The sequence below is a fragment of the Lathyrus oleraceus genome, chromosome 3, assembly GCF_024323335.1.
Source record: "Lathyrus oleraceus cultivar Zhongwan6 chromosome 3, CAAS_Psat_ZW6_1.0, whole genome shotgun sequence".
In the NCBI taxonomy this organism is placed as follows: domain Eukaryota; kingdom Viridiplantae; phylum Streptophyta; class Magnoliopsida; order Fabales; family Fabaceae; genus Lathyrus; species Lathyrus oleraceus.
The window spans coordinates 24,334,820-24,352,752 of record NC_066581.1 but is presented as its reverse complement, the minus strand read 5'-3'; the positions used below and the strand labels follow the sequence as shown (position 1 = coordinate 24,352,752).

The 17,933-nt window shown below is 35.7% G+C and overlaps 1 protein-coding gene and 1 non-coding gene across 2 annotated transcripts; one reads left to right on the top strand and one right to left on the bottom strand.

Annotated features, from left to right (window-relative positions):
- Nucleotides 1-3,167: 3,167 nt before the first annotated feature.
- Nucleotides 3,168-3,274, bottom strand: LOC127134036 (small nucleolar RNA R71). Its single transcript, XR_007807817.1, has one exon. It is a non-coding gene; the product is annotated as a small nucleolar RNA R71 (small nucleolar RNA).
- A 5,103-nt stretch (nucleotides 3,275-8,377) lies between these two features.
- LOC127129451 (uncharacterized mitochondrial protein AtMg00810-like) lies at nucleotides 8,378-8,985 on the top strand. The gene is made up of 2 exons (XM_051058636.1): nucleotides 8,378-8,744; nucleotides 8,876-8,985. Exons 1-2 carry the CDS (start codon nucleotides 8,378-8,380, stop codon nucleotides 8,983-8,985), a joined length of 477 nt encoding a protein of 158 aa, XP_050914593.1.
- The last annotated feature ends 8,948 nt before the right edge of the window (nucleotides 8,986-17,933 follow it).

Below are 17,933 nucleotides of genomic sequence, written 5' to 3'. Positions count from 1 at the left end.
AACCTCTCCTCAACTGCCATGTCTCCCACGATCTCCACTTGGGCGCTGCAATTTCCTCCTGTGGCGGGCGCCATGATGTTGTGGCAGGTGCCACAAGAACAAAATGGTTCCCGCCCATTTTCAAACATAGGGGCATCCTTGTAATTTCCATGTTTTTTTCTTGCCTATAAATAGGGCCTTGATTTCATTTGTTTCTTTATCCAAACTTAGTTACAACTAGGCATATATCAGTATTGTGTAAAAGTGGTAATCGCTTCACATCGGAGTGTTGCCACACTTTGTAATCGAGTTTGGAGCATTTTGGAAGGAAGTTTAATCCTGCCACCATTTTCATTTCTGTTCCGCACTTTATTCGACCCTCCGATTGGAGCAGGTTTTATTGCTTTACCTTTGTCTACTTTATTTTCCCGCACTGCCTTTATTTTGTTCACTTTCCCGCACTGCCTTTATTTTGTTTACTTTCCCGCACTCGCACTTTACTTTGTTTATTTCTCGCACTGCACTGCTTTCCTTTATTTCTTGCACCACACTACTTTTATTTACTTTCCTGCACCCGCACTACTTTAACTTATTTTCCGCACTCGCACTACTTTTATTTACTTTCCTGCACTCGCACTTATTACCTTTTTTTAAAAAAAGTCTTTTATTTATCCGTTTTTATGATAAAAATTAAAATGCATTTTTACTTTACCATGTCTGGCTAAACCTATAAAGGTTAGAATGTAAGGATCGTGATTGAACCGATAATCCGTACAATTGTTCGTAGAAACACTTAAGGGCTATTTTGACTTTCAACTTAAGTTTTCCCGGACTTAATTTCCGTTGGGTAAGATCGAAAGTCGTCCGACGTCTGTTTAAACTTAGTTGTTTTTAACTATTCCAAATACAGTGAAAGCGCTTTGTTTAGTTCATTAGGAGTTTTTAACTTAAAAAGAAAAGTGATTTTAAAACTATTTTCAGCCGCCTTTATAAGTTTAGAGTCTGGTTCGTGAGAACCTCTTTTGGTTAAGAAATCCAGGTCAAAATAATTTTCAACTTAGTCAAGACACTATATTTCTTAAAAATAGGTTTACTACTCTAACGCAATGCACGCCTTTTTATAAGTGACAATAAGAGGGTTTGATTAGGGAGTACAACTCGGTTCTGAATACGTGAAAGCGACAGTTCCCGTTAAATTGGTTCTTTTCAAAGTAGGAAACACTGCCCATAAGTAATTCTATTAGCAAGTATTTGGATTATTAATTGATTATGTGAATTACATTTGAACCTGTCTTTATTAATTGATTTAATTTAATACTTTATTTTTCATTGTGCACTCTTAAAAACCCTATTTCGATTACCTTAGATAAACACCGTAACAATAGATAACGATAGATTGACATTTGGTCTTTATGGATTCGACAATCTTTTATATTACTCTGACGCGTTCGTATACCTGCGAAAAACACGCATCAACTACTAGGATCGTAGGTGGGCGGTTAGGTTGTTCATGGTAACAAGAGTGGTGATATTTTAGTTGTGGAAAATGTGTAGGACTTAGAGTTTTTCCTCTCCCCCTTTGATTAGAGAGATATTTATAGAGGTTTCCTTGAGCCTAGGGTTTTCACTCCCTTGTGTGGCCTTAACTGTTACCCTCTGACTAGGGTGAGTTATTGACCATGCATCCTCTAAAAGTTAGTAGAGACTCTCTCTTCCTTGACCCCTACGTCATAGATGCCTATGGGCGAGTCCCCTATATTCTGCCTAGGAGGAACTTTTGTTAGGAGAAGGACCCCTATTTTAGGACCCCCTACAAATATAACACTATAAAGTTTAATAAAAATTAGTATTATGTTAGATGGTATGATTTGAGTAATGCTTTTTATCATGGGAATTATTGTTTTATATTTATTTCTTTGTCTGATCATCTTAAAAATATGTAAAAGCTTGTTGATATTGAGAGATACTTTAACAAGTGGAACTAATGGGAAATATGGTTTAAACAATAAGATAGATATATTTAGTAAATTAGTCACTTTAGATGAAAAGGACTACAACCATAGGGAAAATCAGAAGTTATACCAAACATGTATTAATGTTATTGTGAGACAGAAAGATTTGTTTCCCTAACTTGGTGCATATGCTTAGATGTTACAGACATACAACACTAGATCACTTTTTGCCTCACCTATCATGACATATCTCATAATAAACACATGAAGTATGAAACTCATTAAATGGATCATTTTCCAACACGTCTATCACTATTGATTTTAGTTATCTACTCATATTCATTACTAATCAACCTGATATATGACAACCAATCATTATTATTATCCTTTGCTCATGACAATTCACATATTTTTACAACGAGAATAAATGTAAGTTAATAAATCTCAGTGGGGTCGATACTCTTACTTTTATATCAGATGCTACTATTGGACTATGTATACTTGTACATATAAATAATACAACATGTTTTTGGCGCCGTTGTCAAGGATTGTGTCATTAATACTTTGATTCTCTAAAAAATTTGTGAAAAATACATTTGAACTTTTGACGTTTTATGTCTTCTGGTGACACGACAGGTTAGTGGTTACTGCATGCACAGGGTTCTGACCTCAGTACACAGAGGAGACCCTAAACCTGAGAGAACGTTCATATTACTTAGGAGATTTGAAGCTACTGGTCACTTCCCAAGAAGCCATCTTCCAACTCACTTGCTTGAAGCCTTTTAAGAACATTTTGAAGAACCGCAACAAGAGTAAAAATGAATCATGGCAAAAAAATGACATCATTTTCATTGTCAATGATAAAACAAGAAACATTGGGGATTATATTGTGTTTGATCTCAATGCTTTGAACACATGAACCATACAACCAAAGATCACAATGATACAAATTGACTTTAAGCCAATGATGTTTCAAATGCTACGAGATATTGGCCAATACTCAGGAGTTGCTACTGAGGATCCACACTTACATTTAAGGTAGCTTCTGGAGGTTGCTAGTAACTTTAAAATCCACGGGATTACTAATGATGCTTTTAGATTGATGTTATTTCCATATTATTTAAGCTATAAAACAAAAAGTTGGCTCAGTTCCTTAGAGCCCAATTTCATTTCCACATGGAATGCCTTGGCAGAAAAGTTTTTTTGTTAAGTATTTTCTTCCTATTAAGAATGAAAAAAATGAGAAATGAAATCACTTCATTTTGGAAAGGAGAATATGAGTCTTTGTTTGATGCTTGGGAAAGATTCAAAGAATTGTGTAGGCAATGTCCATGCCATGGAATTACAATATGCATTCAGTTAGAAACATTTCATAAGGGATTGGTGCTATTATCAAGAAAAATATTGGATGCATCTCCTGATGGAGCATTTTCATCTAAATCTTATGAAGAATGGTACAAATTGATTGGTAGCATTAATTCTAACATTTACCAATGACCAATTACTCAAGAAACAAACATGGTTGTCCAAAATAAGCCAGTTGACATCCATGAAGTCACTAAGACCACATACTTAGCTACTCAAGTGGCCCAAATACACTAAATGATGAAAAACATGATGACAAGTCTTTACGTTCTAGTTGTTGAGTCGGTCAAAGTTGTAACTGATGTTGATGAGTTGCTTGTGTTTATTGTGGGGGAGCTCACTTGTTTAAAGAATTTTCAATGTTATTCCTTTTGGATTGACTGCATTATGCAAAACAACAATGGAGGTTTCAAGCTATTTTGGAGCAGAAGGACACATGTGGGAACTGATGTCCCATCATGTGTGAAATATATGTCCCTTCTTTGGAGACCAGGATATTGGTATGTGCGCGTGTTTTTCAGTTACATGGAATGAATTTTTAATGATGTATGCAACAAATATTATTTCTAATTTTTAACAATTAGATTTATTTGATTAGGTAATTAGTTTAAATTTAAGTCAGGGAGATCTAAATATTAATTCAAATCAAATCAAATCATATTTTATGGAGCTATTTTGGAGCAATAAATATAAAAAATATCTTGAATAATTCTGTATGAAATAAGATCTTTATCCAAGGAGAAAAAACCCAGAAGACATTGCTAAATAAGGAGGCTCTATTATCATGTAATAGTCAAGATTTTTGTGCACAAGATAAAATTATTTGTGTCTAGGGTTTGTGAGTCTTTTCTTTCTTGTATTCCATGCTAATTCCCTTATAATGATTAGTCTTGACTCTATTGTTGTACACCACTCTATGTTTTAGTAACTTGGCATAGTTGTTGGTTTGTCTTAGATGAGTTATAAATTCAACAATGAATAGACTTGTTATCGAGGTTGATCATTAGGGGTAGCGATTGAAGAAAGTGAGTGGGTTTTCAAATTTAGGGGGATACCTAAATAGAAAGTCATTAGGATTAGGGAGAGGCATAAAACTTCATAGGGTTTGAAGTTTCTTATAAGAATAATTGTTCTAATTCGAAGTAGTGAATTTCTTTTTTAGGGTAGAGTGCCCCCCAAACATATGTGTGATTTCATTGAACCGGGTTACCAATCTCTTGTGTTATTTTACAGATTTTTGCATTGTTTATTATTATTGTATCATTGTTGTCAAACTATTCTTAAACTTGTTTTAAAAATTGGACAAGTTGTCTCAAGATATGGTCCAACATTTGTCCCTGGAGAAATAAAATTTCAATTGGCATCAGAGCATGCACCCTATTCTGTTTGGGTAAGTTCTAGGGAAGATATTTTATGTTCAAATAGACATCACTAAGGATTGAAGGCCTATAAATAGACCACTTGTTTTGTATGGCACAAATTATTATTATTTGGAAGCCAAGATGATGGTTTTTCTCAAATCCACAGATAATAAGACTTGGAAGGTCATGATTAAAGATTGGAAATATCATGTGGTTTATGCTCAAGATGGTACAATAAGTTTGAAGCCTAAAGTTGTTTGGTCCAAGGATGATGATGATGAAGCTCTTTCAAATGATAAAGAATTGAATGTTATATTCAATGGTGTTGACACAAATATGTTTAGACTCATCAAAATACATTGAAGCTAAGGAAGCTTGGGAGGTTCTCAAGACTGCTCATGAAGGCACATCTAAAGTGCGTATGTCTAGGATGCAACTTTACACAACTGATTTTAAGAATCTAAGATTGATGTAAGATGAATACATATTTGATTTAAACATCAAACTTTGTTATATTGCCAACAATTCATTTGCCTTGGGAGAGAAGATGTCAGAAGAGAAGCTGGTAAGAAAGATTCTCAGATCTTTGCCTAAAAAGTTTGACATGAAGGTAACAACCATTGAAGAAGAAAAAGACTTAAGCATCTTGAAGGTGTGTGAACTCATTTGATCTCTAAAAACCTTTGAAGTTTATATAAATGTAAGATCATAGAAGAAGAACAAAGGTGTGGCCTTTGTATCCAACACTCAAGAAAATGAAGATCCAAGTGATGATGATACTGAAGAAAGGTTTTCTGATGCTATAGTATTTGTTGGAAGAAAGTTCAACAAATTCAAAAAGGTTGGATAGAAAATGGAGGACAAATGTGCCAGACAAGATGTTTGACATCAGTCCTCAAAGCAAGAGCAAAGATGAGGACAAACCCAAAGGAGTCAAATGCTTTTAATGTGAGGGGTTTAGTCATATCAAAACTGAATGCCCTGCCTTTCTAAGAAAATAGGAAGAATGGACTCTCAGTTACTTGGTCTGATTCTGATGATGAAAGTGAAAGAGAAGCTACTAACAAAGTGATGACATTCATTGGAAAACATGGGCCTGAAAGAGAGTATAGTAATGACAACTTGACTGAAGAAGAGTTAGCTGATACATATGAACTTCTTTACATCAAATGGGAGGAAGCTTGCTTGACTATTAAGCAATATAAGACAACCATAGGTGTACTTCATAAAGAAAAGGATAAGTTAACATCTACTATCACAGGCCTGGAAGAAGAAGTTACTTGGTTGAATTCCAAGATTGAACATATGATATGCTACCTGAGATCTTGGATATTAGAGAAAAAAGGTTATTGGGCTTAATTACAAAAAGTAATACAAAATTTTCCCCAAGAAGATTGTGGCTCCTGAACATAAAAGAAAGTTCCTAATGAATGACCACATGCTTCAACATTGTGCTCAACACATGTACCTTCACTTCAGAGGTATCAAAGATTAATTTGTAAGGTGTCACCATTATGGAATATATGGCCATATAATACCTTTTTGTTGCAGGTTGTATGGATATCCTAAGTCTTATATTAAGAAAAGGCCCAAAGGAAAGAAAAGGAAGAACACTCATGCTAAGAAGAAATGGAACCCCAAAGAAACAGACACTTGTCTTAAAGCTCGTACATCTCTTAGAGTTTCCTCAAAAGAAGATTGGTATTTTGATAGTGGATGTCCTAGACATGTGACTAGTGAAAAGACATATCTGCAGAGTTGAAACCCTACTCAAATAGTTATGTTACTTTTGGTGATGTAGAAAAGGAAAGAATCAAGTTCATAGGTAAAACGATCATTCCAAATTTACCTTGTCTTGAGAGTATGTTGATGGTAGAAGGTCTGACTGCAAATTTGATTAGCATAAGTAAACTATGTCATCAAGGACTTAATGTGAAATTCAAAAAGTCTGAATGTATTGTCTCCAGCAAAGAGCAGGAAATGTTAATGCAGGGTTTCAGGTCCAAGGACAACTGCTATATATGGATACCACAATCCTTATCATGCTTGATATCTAAGGTTAATGAAACTAAGTTATGGCACCAGAAACTTGGACATCTCAACCTCAAGGGCATGAAGAAGATAATATCTAGAGAAGCCATCAGGGGTTTACCTAAGTTGAAAATTAGAGAAGGCAAAATTTATGGAGATTGCCAAATAAGTAAATAGACCAAGGTGTCCCACAAGAAGCTCTAGCATCTGGCCATCTCAAAGGTACTTGAGTTACTTCACATGGACCTCATGGGACCTACACAAGTAGAAAATCTCAGTGGAAAGAGATATGTTTTTGTGTGGATGAATTTTCAAGATATACACGGGTCAACTTTATTAGATAAAAATCTGATAGTTTTAATATGTTCAAAGATATATGCCTTTGTATCCAAAAGAAGAAGGGGGGTGGGGTGAAATTCTCAAGATAAGAATTGACCATGTTCAAAGATCAATCATGAATTCTTAGTACCTATCACACCTCTGCAGAATAAAGTGGTAGAATGCAAGAATATAACACTAAAGGAAGCTACTACAGTTATGTTGAATTCCAATAATCTTCCTTATCGTTTTTTTTTGCGAAACCCATGGACACTGCTTGTTACATTCATAATAGAGTAACTATCAGATCTGGGAGCAAAGCCATTATATATGAGCTTTGGAAAGGAAGAAAGCCAAATATCAAATACGTCCACGTCTTTGGTAGTAAGTGCTACATTTTGGAAGATCGTGAGCAAAGGATAAAGATGGATCCAAAAAGTGAAGAAGGGATATACTCCTTGGATAGTCTATCAATAGCAAAGCATAAAGAGTCTACAAAACTCGGACCAAGACTATGATGGAGTCCATTGATGTTATTGTGGGTGATAATCCTGAAGAAAAAGTAGTTGTTGAAGATGAATATGATATTTCCCCTCTACAGATAAATGTCCCAATAGATGTCCCAGATAAGGGGTCTGGCATTGAGATTAAAAGTGCAAAGTCTGAAGAAACTGCTATCAACAAAGAACCTTCCATCATAATACATAAGGATCATACTATTGATAATATCATAAGAAATATCAATAAATGAGTCATCACCAAATCCAGAAATATGATTTCTAACTTTTGCTTCATCTCCAAGATTGAACCTAAGAATGTCAAAGAAGCTCTAACTGATGAGTCCTGGATAAATGCCATGCAAGATGTGCTATGTCAATTTAGAAGAAATGTTATGTGGGAGCTAGTCTCTAGACGCGAGTGTGTGAATGTTATCCATACCAAGTGGATTTTTAAGAACAAATTGGATGAAAGTACTAATGTGAAAATAAACAAGGCAAGGTTAGTGGCTCAAGGGCACACTCAAATAGAAGGAGTTGACTTTGATGAGACTTTCTCTCCAGTTGCTAGACTTGAGTCTGTTATATTACTACTACGAATTTCATGCATGATGAAATTTAGATTGTATCAAATAGATGTCAAAAGTGTTTTTCTGAATTGTTATCTTAATGAAGAAGTCTATACAGAGTAACCAAAGGGGTTCATCAATCCTAGTTTTTTGACCATGCGTACAAGTTAAAGAAAACTCTTTATGGGTTAAAGCAAACTCCAAGAGCATGGTATGAAAGATTAACTGAGTTTCTAATCAACAATGGCTATAAAATAAGAGGAATAGATAAAACTCTATTTAAGAAGATAGTTGAAGGAAAGCTCATGGTAGCACAAATTTATGTTGATGACATTGTGTTTGGAGGAATTTCAGACTCGATGGTGGAACATTTTGTCCAACAAATAAAGTCTGGGTTTGAGATGAGTCTTGTAGGTGAACTCACTTTCTTTATTGGTCTTCAAGTGAAGAAAATGGAAGACAATATTTTTGTATCTCAAAGCAAGTATGCTAAGAGTATAGAGAATAAGTTTAGCCTTGACAATGTTATACACAAAAGAACTTTTGTTGCTACTCATGTGAAAGTGATCAAAAATGAAAATGGAGTTGATGTAGATCAAATCCTATATATAAGTATGATTGGAAGTATGCTTTACCTCACAATAAGCATGCCTGACATCACATTTTATGTTGGTATGTGTGCTAAATATCAAGAAAACCTAAGGGCAATATTCTTGCTCAAGTAAAGATAATATTGAGGTATGTCAATGGGACATGTGACTATGGTATTCTCTATTCACATGGCACTAACCCTATACTTGTAGGATATTGTGATGTTGATTGGGCTGTTGTAAGTGTTGATGATAGAAATAACATATTTGGTGGATGCGTCTTCCTTGGTAATAACTTAATCTCTTGGTTCTGCAAGAAGTAAGATTGTATCTCTTTATGTACTGCCGAAGCTGAATATATTGATGTATGGAGCAGTTTTACTAAATTGCTTTGAATGAAACAAATGTTAAAGGAGTACAATGTGGGACAAGATGTCATGACATTATTCTGTGACAACATGAGTGCTATAAATATTTCAAAGAATCATGTTCAACATAGTAAAAGCAAGCATATAGACATTTTCCATCACTTCATTAGGGAGCTTGTTGAATATAAAGTTGTAGCTCTTAAACATGTGGCAACTGAAAAATAGTTGGCTGACATTTTCACTAAGGCATTAGATACAGTCCACTTTGAAAAGTTAAGGGGTGCACTTGATGTCTGCATTTGTGAGAATCAATAGAAGTAAAAGCTAGGGAGTTGTTCAGAGGAGTTTCTCTCTCTCTCTTTTGGTCTGTGTGCATGTGAAACAAAGAAGATTTATCTTGTTTTAAAACATCCTTTTATATGGACTTTCGTTACAAGCAAGAACAAACTCCATTTATATTTATCTTGCTCTCATAAAATTATTTCTTATCTTCACCCACAAGTGTTTATTTTTTTCAAAATGAGTCACAATTCTGAAAACCCAAATATGAGTTCCTCCAACAAAGGAATTAGTATCAGCAAGGCTGAGGAAAACAAGAACAAGGGAGTTGGTTTTAGTTCTTCTGCAAATGGTGTGAAGATAAATGGGTGAACATCAGGTTGAACATATCTACATGGGAAGAAATTTTTGACCAAGATGAAGTCATTGACAAAGATACACATTTAAGCTCATGAATCTGACTCAGAGGGCGACGAAGACTGAGTTACCTACATGAATTCAAGAGGATGGATGGATGACTAAATCTGAAGGTTGTTGATTTCAGGCATTTTTTTCTTAGCTTGTTTCTGCCCATGTATCGGGGCATATTTTGTTTCCTTGTCCTGGTTTTGTAATGGCTTGATAAGCCATTATAAACTTGTTACCAAAAATTGACCTGATGCTTTATCATTTTCTTCAACATTTGTACTATTGGTTATTTTTGGATACCCCTGATGTGTTGTACGTATGAGCTAACATACTAACCACTAATCTCTGAGGAAAACTATTGCCAAATTTTGGCAAAAAGGGGGAGTGATGGTGTGTGTAATGGAGTAGTGTGACTGCTAATTTTTGTCTTTTGTGAAGACATATCCTATTGTTATGTGCTTAGTATTGATTACTGATTGGAACTAACTGGTTCTCTGTGTGGACACTTGCTGAAACATCCAGCCTGTCATATGGTTTTTATGTGCTATTTTGTGTGTGTTAATAGTAGCTTCTGACTTTTGACTACTAACTACTAACCTTGTGTGCATGCATGACTAACTGGTCATTGAATGATTGCATGCGGTATATATTATGGATCATTAACTATTGTGTAGTGGTTATCTATGCTACTGGCTACTCTGATTTGTACTGCTACTAGATGTGCTTTGGTGTCTGTTGTGTGTGATGTGATATTGCTCAACCTTGTATGTTCTTGAAGAATATTGTTTTGCCAAAATTTACCAAAGGGGGGATTGTTATTACTTTTTGATTTTTTGCTTTATGCAAAACAACAATGGAGGTTTCAAGATGTTTTAGAGCAGAAGGACGCATGTGGGAACCGATGTTCCACCATGTGTGCAACATATATCCCTTGTCTACAGAACAAGGATGTTGCTATGTGCATGCGTTGTTCAGTTACATGGAATGCGTTTTTGATGATGTGTGTAGCAACTATTGTTGCTATTTTTAAGAAATTAGATTTATTTGATCAGGTAATTAGTTAAAATTTAAACCAAGGAGATTTAAATTTGAATTTAAATCAAATCAAATCTTATTTTGTGGAGCTAATTTGGAGCAATAGATATCTACAATATCTTCACTAATTCTAGACGAAATCAGATCTTTATCCAAGGAGAAAAGTCCCAGAATGTAACACCTTAAACCCCAAAACTTATATATAAAGGATTACTCGACAATTTAAGGTGTCACCAACGATAATCCTTCAACAAATCAAATACATTTAGAAAACATGCAGCGAAAAAACAAACGACATACAACACTTGTTCCGTAACACGAGTTAAATAAAACATAACATAGCACAAACACCTGTCATCGCATGCTCACCTTCACTTGGGGTATCATCCCATCGAAAATCATCAATAAGTATGCTACTCAATTAATAAGTCTCAATAAAATACTTTCTTTGAAATTAAAGCAAATATGGAAAGCCTCCAACATCAACAAATAATTCAATCATCGAGAATGTAACGTCTAACTCTCATTTAACAACACATAATAATAAAAGAAACATCATTCTCCTGCCAGTGTTACAGAATCAGATCATTACGGCTAAAAATGCGATAAACTAATGAAAATAACTCCAAGAGTTATTTCCCACTCACAATAGCAACTCTTCTCTTGAGTATCTGCAAGATGTCCATGGTGGATAACATCAAAGCAAATGGGGTTAGAATTCACATTAATAAAATAAGCGGCATAAAGTGCAAGGTAGAATTACAAACATCTACACATATAGTACAACATTCACACAACTTCATTCTTACACCCAATTCATCAATATAATTAATACAATGACATATTCATCATTTAAATTATACAATGAGACTTATGACATCAACTAAACTCATATGCATGTGGTACCATATCAACAACAATTGGTTCACTCGGGAACCAGGTTCACCCTGCTCGAACCTCGAATCCATCCTGCTCGGATTTGGACAAGTCACCAATCCACCATGCTAGGATTGCAACTTGCCTCTTTCACCAAGAACAACGACATCATGAATGCATGTCAAAACACGTCAATTCAACAACAACATAATATTTAAAGTCTCCTCCCAACAATAAAAAAAACATGCATTGACCCAATGATAATAACTCCCCTTACTCAAACTATTATTCACCAACACAATAACAACATCAATATTATACAATACGCTCAACTAAAAACATCATCATAATAACATCATCAACACCAACATCCTCAACACAACAACATCACATATTCTACCATTTAATATATAACTAATTTAACACAGAATTATATACAACATCACTTAATTCATTAACGTATCTCATGATCATACAATAACACATCAATTTAATAAATTCATTGTGCAAACATAATGATCATAATAATTAATCATACAATATTCCATAAACAACATCGAAACATAAATAACATACATCAACGTAGTCCCCCCTTCAAACTACCACCACCATAACAAAAATTATGCATATTTACATACAAGTATCGCACAACTCAAATATTCATACACCATATACAACCAAGTTTATGCATACAAAACATCATCTTTCGTTAATCACATAACAACACCAAATATGATCATCGATTTAGTTATAACAATTAAATATTTTTTCTAAATTAAGTATTAACACTCAACAACCCAATGTAATCATGCAATTAATTAACTTAAGTCACCCAAAACATTCCCAACATTAGTTAACATGAATCGCGCGACAACACAACACAACACATAAAACACAATTCAGCAGTTAGAAACACATCCATTGATATTATACCTTAAGTAAAACATTATATTCACATCATTAAGTGCATATTCATCCTCTTAAGGCATCACCATGAGATAGTACTATGTGTTAGCTTTCCAATAATTTGAACCGCGTCCCAAACGAAGTCATGGATCTCAAGTTATGATATTTTTTGTTAGGCATAGCGGAAGTCATGAGGGTTGACAAATGTTACCCAAAACTGTGTTTTTTCCCACAGCGAGTTCGCCGCTAAGTCCCAGAATCCATGAGTAAATATCCAGAATTTATTTTTTTGCGCTTTAAACCATAGAAGTTGAAATTCTGGTATCATATATGAGATGTCGAAGGTAATGTCATGACACTAATATTTGAGTAACACAAACAGGATAAAGATAAAGAGTGGTAATGCAAAAGACACAAGCAATTATTAACCCAGTTCGGTGCAACTCACCTACGTCTGAGGGCTACCAAGCCAGGAAGGAAATCCACTAAATAGAATCAGTTCAAAGACTCTCCGTACACTTCAACAAGTTACAGTCTTTCTCACCTAATCTCTACCCGTGCAATTTCTACCTAAGCACTCTTAGATATGAAAACCCACTTACTCACCCTCAATCACACCTGTGATTTTAAACAATAATTCCTTGTGAAAAGAAGACACTTTTCAATAACACACACTTGATTTTACTTCACAGTTTCAATCAAGTAGACACACACTTGATCTTGCTTAACAACTTTGATCAAGTAGACACACACTTGATCTTGCTTAACAACTTTGATCAAGTAGACACACACTCTTGCTTACAAGCTTAGAGTGACAAATTACAACCACAAATCAGACTAATTCAATCATCTATGGATGAATTTAATGGCTTACAAGTCTCACGACTAAACAAGACACAAACCCTTATATTCTCTCAATATTTCGCTAAGTATTGGTTGTGTGTCAAATCAGGTTTTCCAAGTCCCTTTTTATAGAAGCTTTCAACTGGGCTTAGACATCTTGAAAACCCTAAAACTATTTTCCAATTAAATCTTCTCATAACAGCTGGTTAGATCTCTTTGGAAAATAAGTAAATCAGGTTGTAATCAATGATTGAATGCGCCTGCAAATTAGATCTTCAATCATACATAGATTTCCATTAAATGCGCAATCACATAACACATGACATTCACCCTGAATGTTCTGTGTACAGGATGTCATGACATCGGGTCTGACATCCTGGAACAATCCTGCATAATTCCATAATTCCTTTTATAATTTCCAGCAGGTACATAATATCAGATGTCATGACATCGTGTATGACATCCTGAAACAATCTTGCATAATTATGTTTTCCATTTAAACTCTAGCAGGTACATAGATATCTGATGTTAAGACATCACATGCAACATCTTGTGAGCACTCTTTGTTTTACCAAAATTGCTGCCAACACTTAGAACCAACAAACTCCCCCTTTGGAAATTTTTGGCTAAAACATATATCTGTCCTTTTTGTTCACAAGAAAACTATCAGCAGTTAAACAACAGTTTAAACAACAACAGAAGCAAACACAAAATTACTAGTTATAGAAGCAACTAGTAAAACACAAAAAATGCACAAGGGTACTTCTTCTCCCCCTAAATCTGTGCAACATAAACAACTCCTTTAATAATAACAGCACATGTAACCACATCACCTGTAACAGTCAGAGTCACCCTCTGACATCTGCTCCAACATCACATGTGCATCACACAACATCACTTGTATCAGACATCCCCTTTGACATTTGTAAACAGAACATCATTCTTACATCAAACATATCTCCTTCAATAATAGTTGTTCATTTTTTCAGCTACACCAACACATACATCTCCACACAGCTCCACATCTTTAACTGCTCCACATAATCACTTCTCCCCCTTTTTAGTCAAAATTTTGACCAAGGGTGACCAATTAGACAAAATAAATGTCAATTAGCCTAGCAGTGAATGTCACAACAGATGTCATAACATTTAAAATGTTAAAACATAATTGTTAGGAGATACAAACCATCATTATACACAGCTGTGACAGCTGAGATAATGAGAAATCCATGGAACTCATTAATAGCCCAAATATTACATAAAGGCATCAATAAGGACTGCCACAAATTACACATATTTCAACAAAACAATAAAACATCAAATTCTTCAGCATCCAAAGTAGCCAAAACAACATGGGAACCAATCTTCGAAACAACATACACAACAACCAAACCAACCCAGTCTTCATCACTGCACACAGAGCCTTCATAACATGGAGAACCATTGCCATTTAATCTGAGGAAGAAGTATCATTTTCACCTCCAAAATCAGAGATGCCACTAGATTGAGCATTGGACCTCTCACTTGAGGTATTGTTATCTGAATCTTTGGTCTCACCAGCCTTCTCTATCTCTTCCTTCTCTAGGCTACTAATAAGAACCTCCAAAGTCTCTTTTCTTGCCTTGGCAACCCTAATACCATTATCCAGTTCTTTACAAGTTTCCTTTAGTTGATCAATCAAGCTACCTTGAGAGGCAGGTCCTTTCTTCCAGATGTCATGACAACATCATTGACATGGCTTCCTTCAAACAGCTTGTAGTGAATGGATAGTGGAGGCTTTCTTCTGCTAGGAATATCACTTGTATTGAGAATGTCTGGTTGTTGGCTCAAGATAATCCCACAAATGATAGATGGAAAGGCTATGGGGAGCTTCAATGCATTTGTGGAGGTATGTCTGACAATTTGATCAAACATAAACCTTTCAAAGTCAAAATTTATCCTGGTTCCAATAGCATGAATGATTCTTCCAAGTCCAATAGAGATGGCTGAGATATGATTAGTAGGCACCTAGTTGGCTGAACCAATCTTATGTAAGATGGCATATTTGACAGTTAGCTTGCCAGCTGATAAGTGATTCCTACTAGGCCATTCCTTTACTTGGCCAGCTATAATAGTCCTACAGACTTCATTATCTGTAGACTATAAATCCACACCTCCTTCAGTTCCTCTCCCTAGGAACTTGTTGATTATGGTTGGGGAGAATCTTACACATCTACCTCTTACAAAAACCTTGCAGAATTCCCTGCTGCTCTTTTCAAAAATATCCTCAGGGATATTCACAACAAATTCTTTTACTAACCCCTCATAACATTGGGGTAAACCAACAACAGTTTTCATAAGACCAGCAGCCTTAATTAATTCCATGACTTCCTTCACCTCAACAACCTTCTTTCCCAACTCCCTTTCAACAGCTACCCTCCTCTGAATGACAAACTTCCATTTTGCAGCACCATCTTCTAGATGAAAAGAGATATTGTCTAAGTGCACAACTCCCACTTTGGCTGGGGACTTCTTAACAGCCTGCCTTTTAGCAGGGGAGATGTCTGGGACATCGTCTTCGACATCCTCTTCAGAGTCAGAACTCTCTCTTACCTTCCTCTTCCTAACCTCAACTTTACTCCATGATTTTGAGGGTCCTACACCAACAACCTTTTTCCCTCTTCTTGCTGTCCTCATTTCAGCCACAGTCTTCACTTTTCTGGTCCTCAGTTTCTTAGCTACACTTGGTTTCACAAGATGGACCAAGGTGTCATCTCCTTCCTCAGAACTTTCCTCCTCCATATCAATAACATTCTCAGCAGTTTCATGAGACACATCAGCTGGTTTCTTACTAGGCAAGGTTTTACCTAGAGAACATAATCTCTCAACAACCACTTCCTTCTCTGATCTAGATGAATCATCATCTTTCTCAGCTTGGGGTTCCACCTCAAGAGAGGGGTCCCTTCTAGACAGACGGGTAGAAACACTCTTGATTGCATGCCCTTCATTCAAAATCCTAGTAACTAGGTTTCTAATGGTACGATCAGTGAAGTGCATGTCATCTTTATGAGGAGATTTTTCATGAATGTTACCTTGGTTACTTCCAGCTGTGGAAGAAGGGCCAGGGACGTCGCCTGGAATAACAGAGAGGGGAATAACCTCCATAATGTCTTCATCTAGAAACTCCATGGAGGGAGTCCTTCCTTTGTGAGTGGGTTTTGATCCTGATGATGAGGGATGTTGTGACATTTTGTTGGACTTTTGAAAAAAAACTCTTTGCCCTAGCAGAGGATTTCTGAGAAGTTGGATGAAGATGGAAATGGATGTGTTTAGGTAGCGTGTGGAAATGGCATAAATACTAGTTCCAATACTAGGTAATGGTTCATCATTAATGTGGCTCTTTCTTTTAAGTGGGCAGACAATATTTTTATTACCTTTTCCACTCCATTTTAATTTCCATAATTTCACAAGAATCCAAATCCCCAATTTCCCTCTTACATATTCAAACTGATTATCATCCAAACCCCTTGCAGTTTTGTCAGCTAATTGCATTTCATGCTTTAGAGCTATGAATTTGTCTTCCACAAATTTTATAATGGAGTGATGACAACAATTAATGTGCTTGGTCCAACTGTGCTGAATAGGATTTTGAGACATAGTTGTAGCATTCAGGTTGTCATAGTACAATGTCATGACATCGTGTGTGACATTGTATGCAATCATCGGTAGTTTCAACCAACCCTGTTGAAAATAGCTACTTCCATCTGCTATATATTCAGCATAAACACCATTTTCATCTTTCAAATGTGTAGGAGAAGGTGTCCTTTCACTCTCCATACCAATCTTCTCAACATTGTTCTTGGCACTTTTGCTTTGAGATAGACACATAGGCCCTTCTATCTGCTTGACTTGTAGCCCAAGTCCAACAAAGCTCTTTCCAACTTCAGACTGCATATGACTAGTAACATGTTCAACCACCTGATCCACCCTCCTATCTATTTGAGCCATCATGAGATTTTCTCCTTTGGAAGTGATGTTAAGTCTGAGTTTCTGGTGTGACATCCTTGTCTGACATTTCCCACAGACTTGTCTTTCATCACTCTTGAGAGTTCCTCTAGCAGATATACTCATCTTCATCCCATTTTCTTTGACAAAGGTACACTTTGAGGAATAATCAATTTGAGAGCTCCACATGCAACAGTTGTCTTTGGTCCTGACTCCTTTCATAATCACTTCACTCTCTTTGTTAGTAATCAGACATTCTGTTTTAGTGAAGTTAACATTCAAACCTTGATCACATATTTGACTGATGCTTATTAGATTTACAGTCAAGCCCTTAAACAGTAGGACCTTGTCAAGTTCAGGAACTCCAGGACAATCAAGCTTACCTATCCCCTTGATTTCACCCTTTTCTCCATCACCAAAGGTTACATAGCTTATGGCATGAGGATGAAGACAAGTTATCAGGTCTTTGTTTCCAGTCATGTGTCTGGAATATCCACTATCAAAATACCACTCTTCTTTGGCTGAGACTCTGAGGGGAGTGTGAGCTATTAGACTTGTAACATTTGCCTTAG

Bases quoted from the DNA above. Each gene is read 5' to 3' on its own strand.
- LOC127129451 (XM_051058636.1), top strand. From the start codon at position 8,378: ATGGTAGCACAAATTTATGTTGATGACATTGTGTTTGGAGGAATTTCA. The intron at 8,745-8,875 runs GTATGTGTGCTA...CTATACTTGTAG, and splicing joins TGACATCACATTTTATGTTG to GATATTGTGATGTTGATTGG.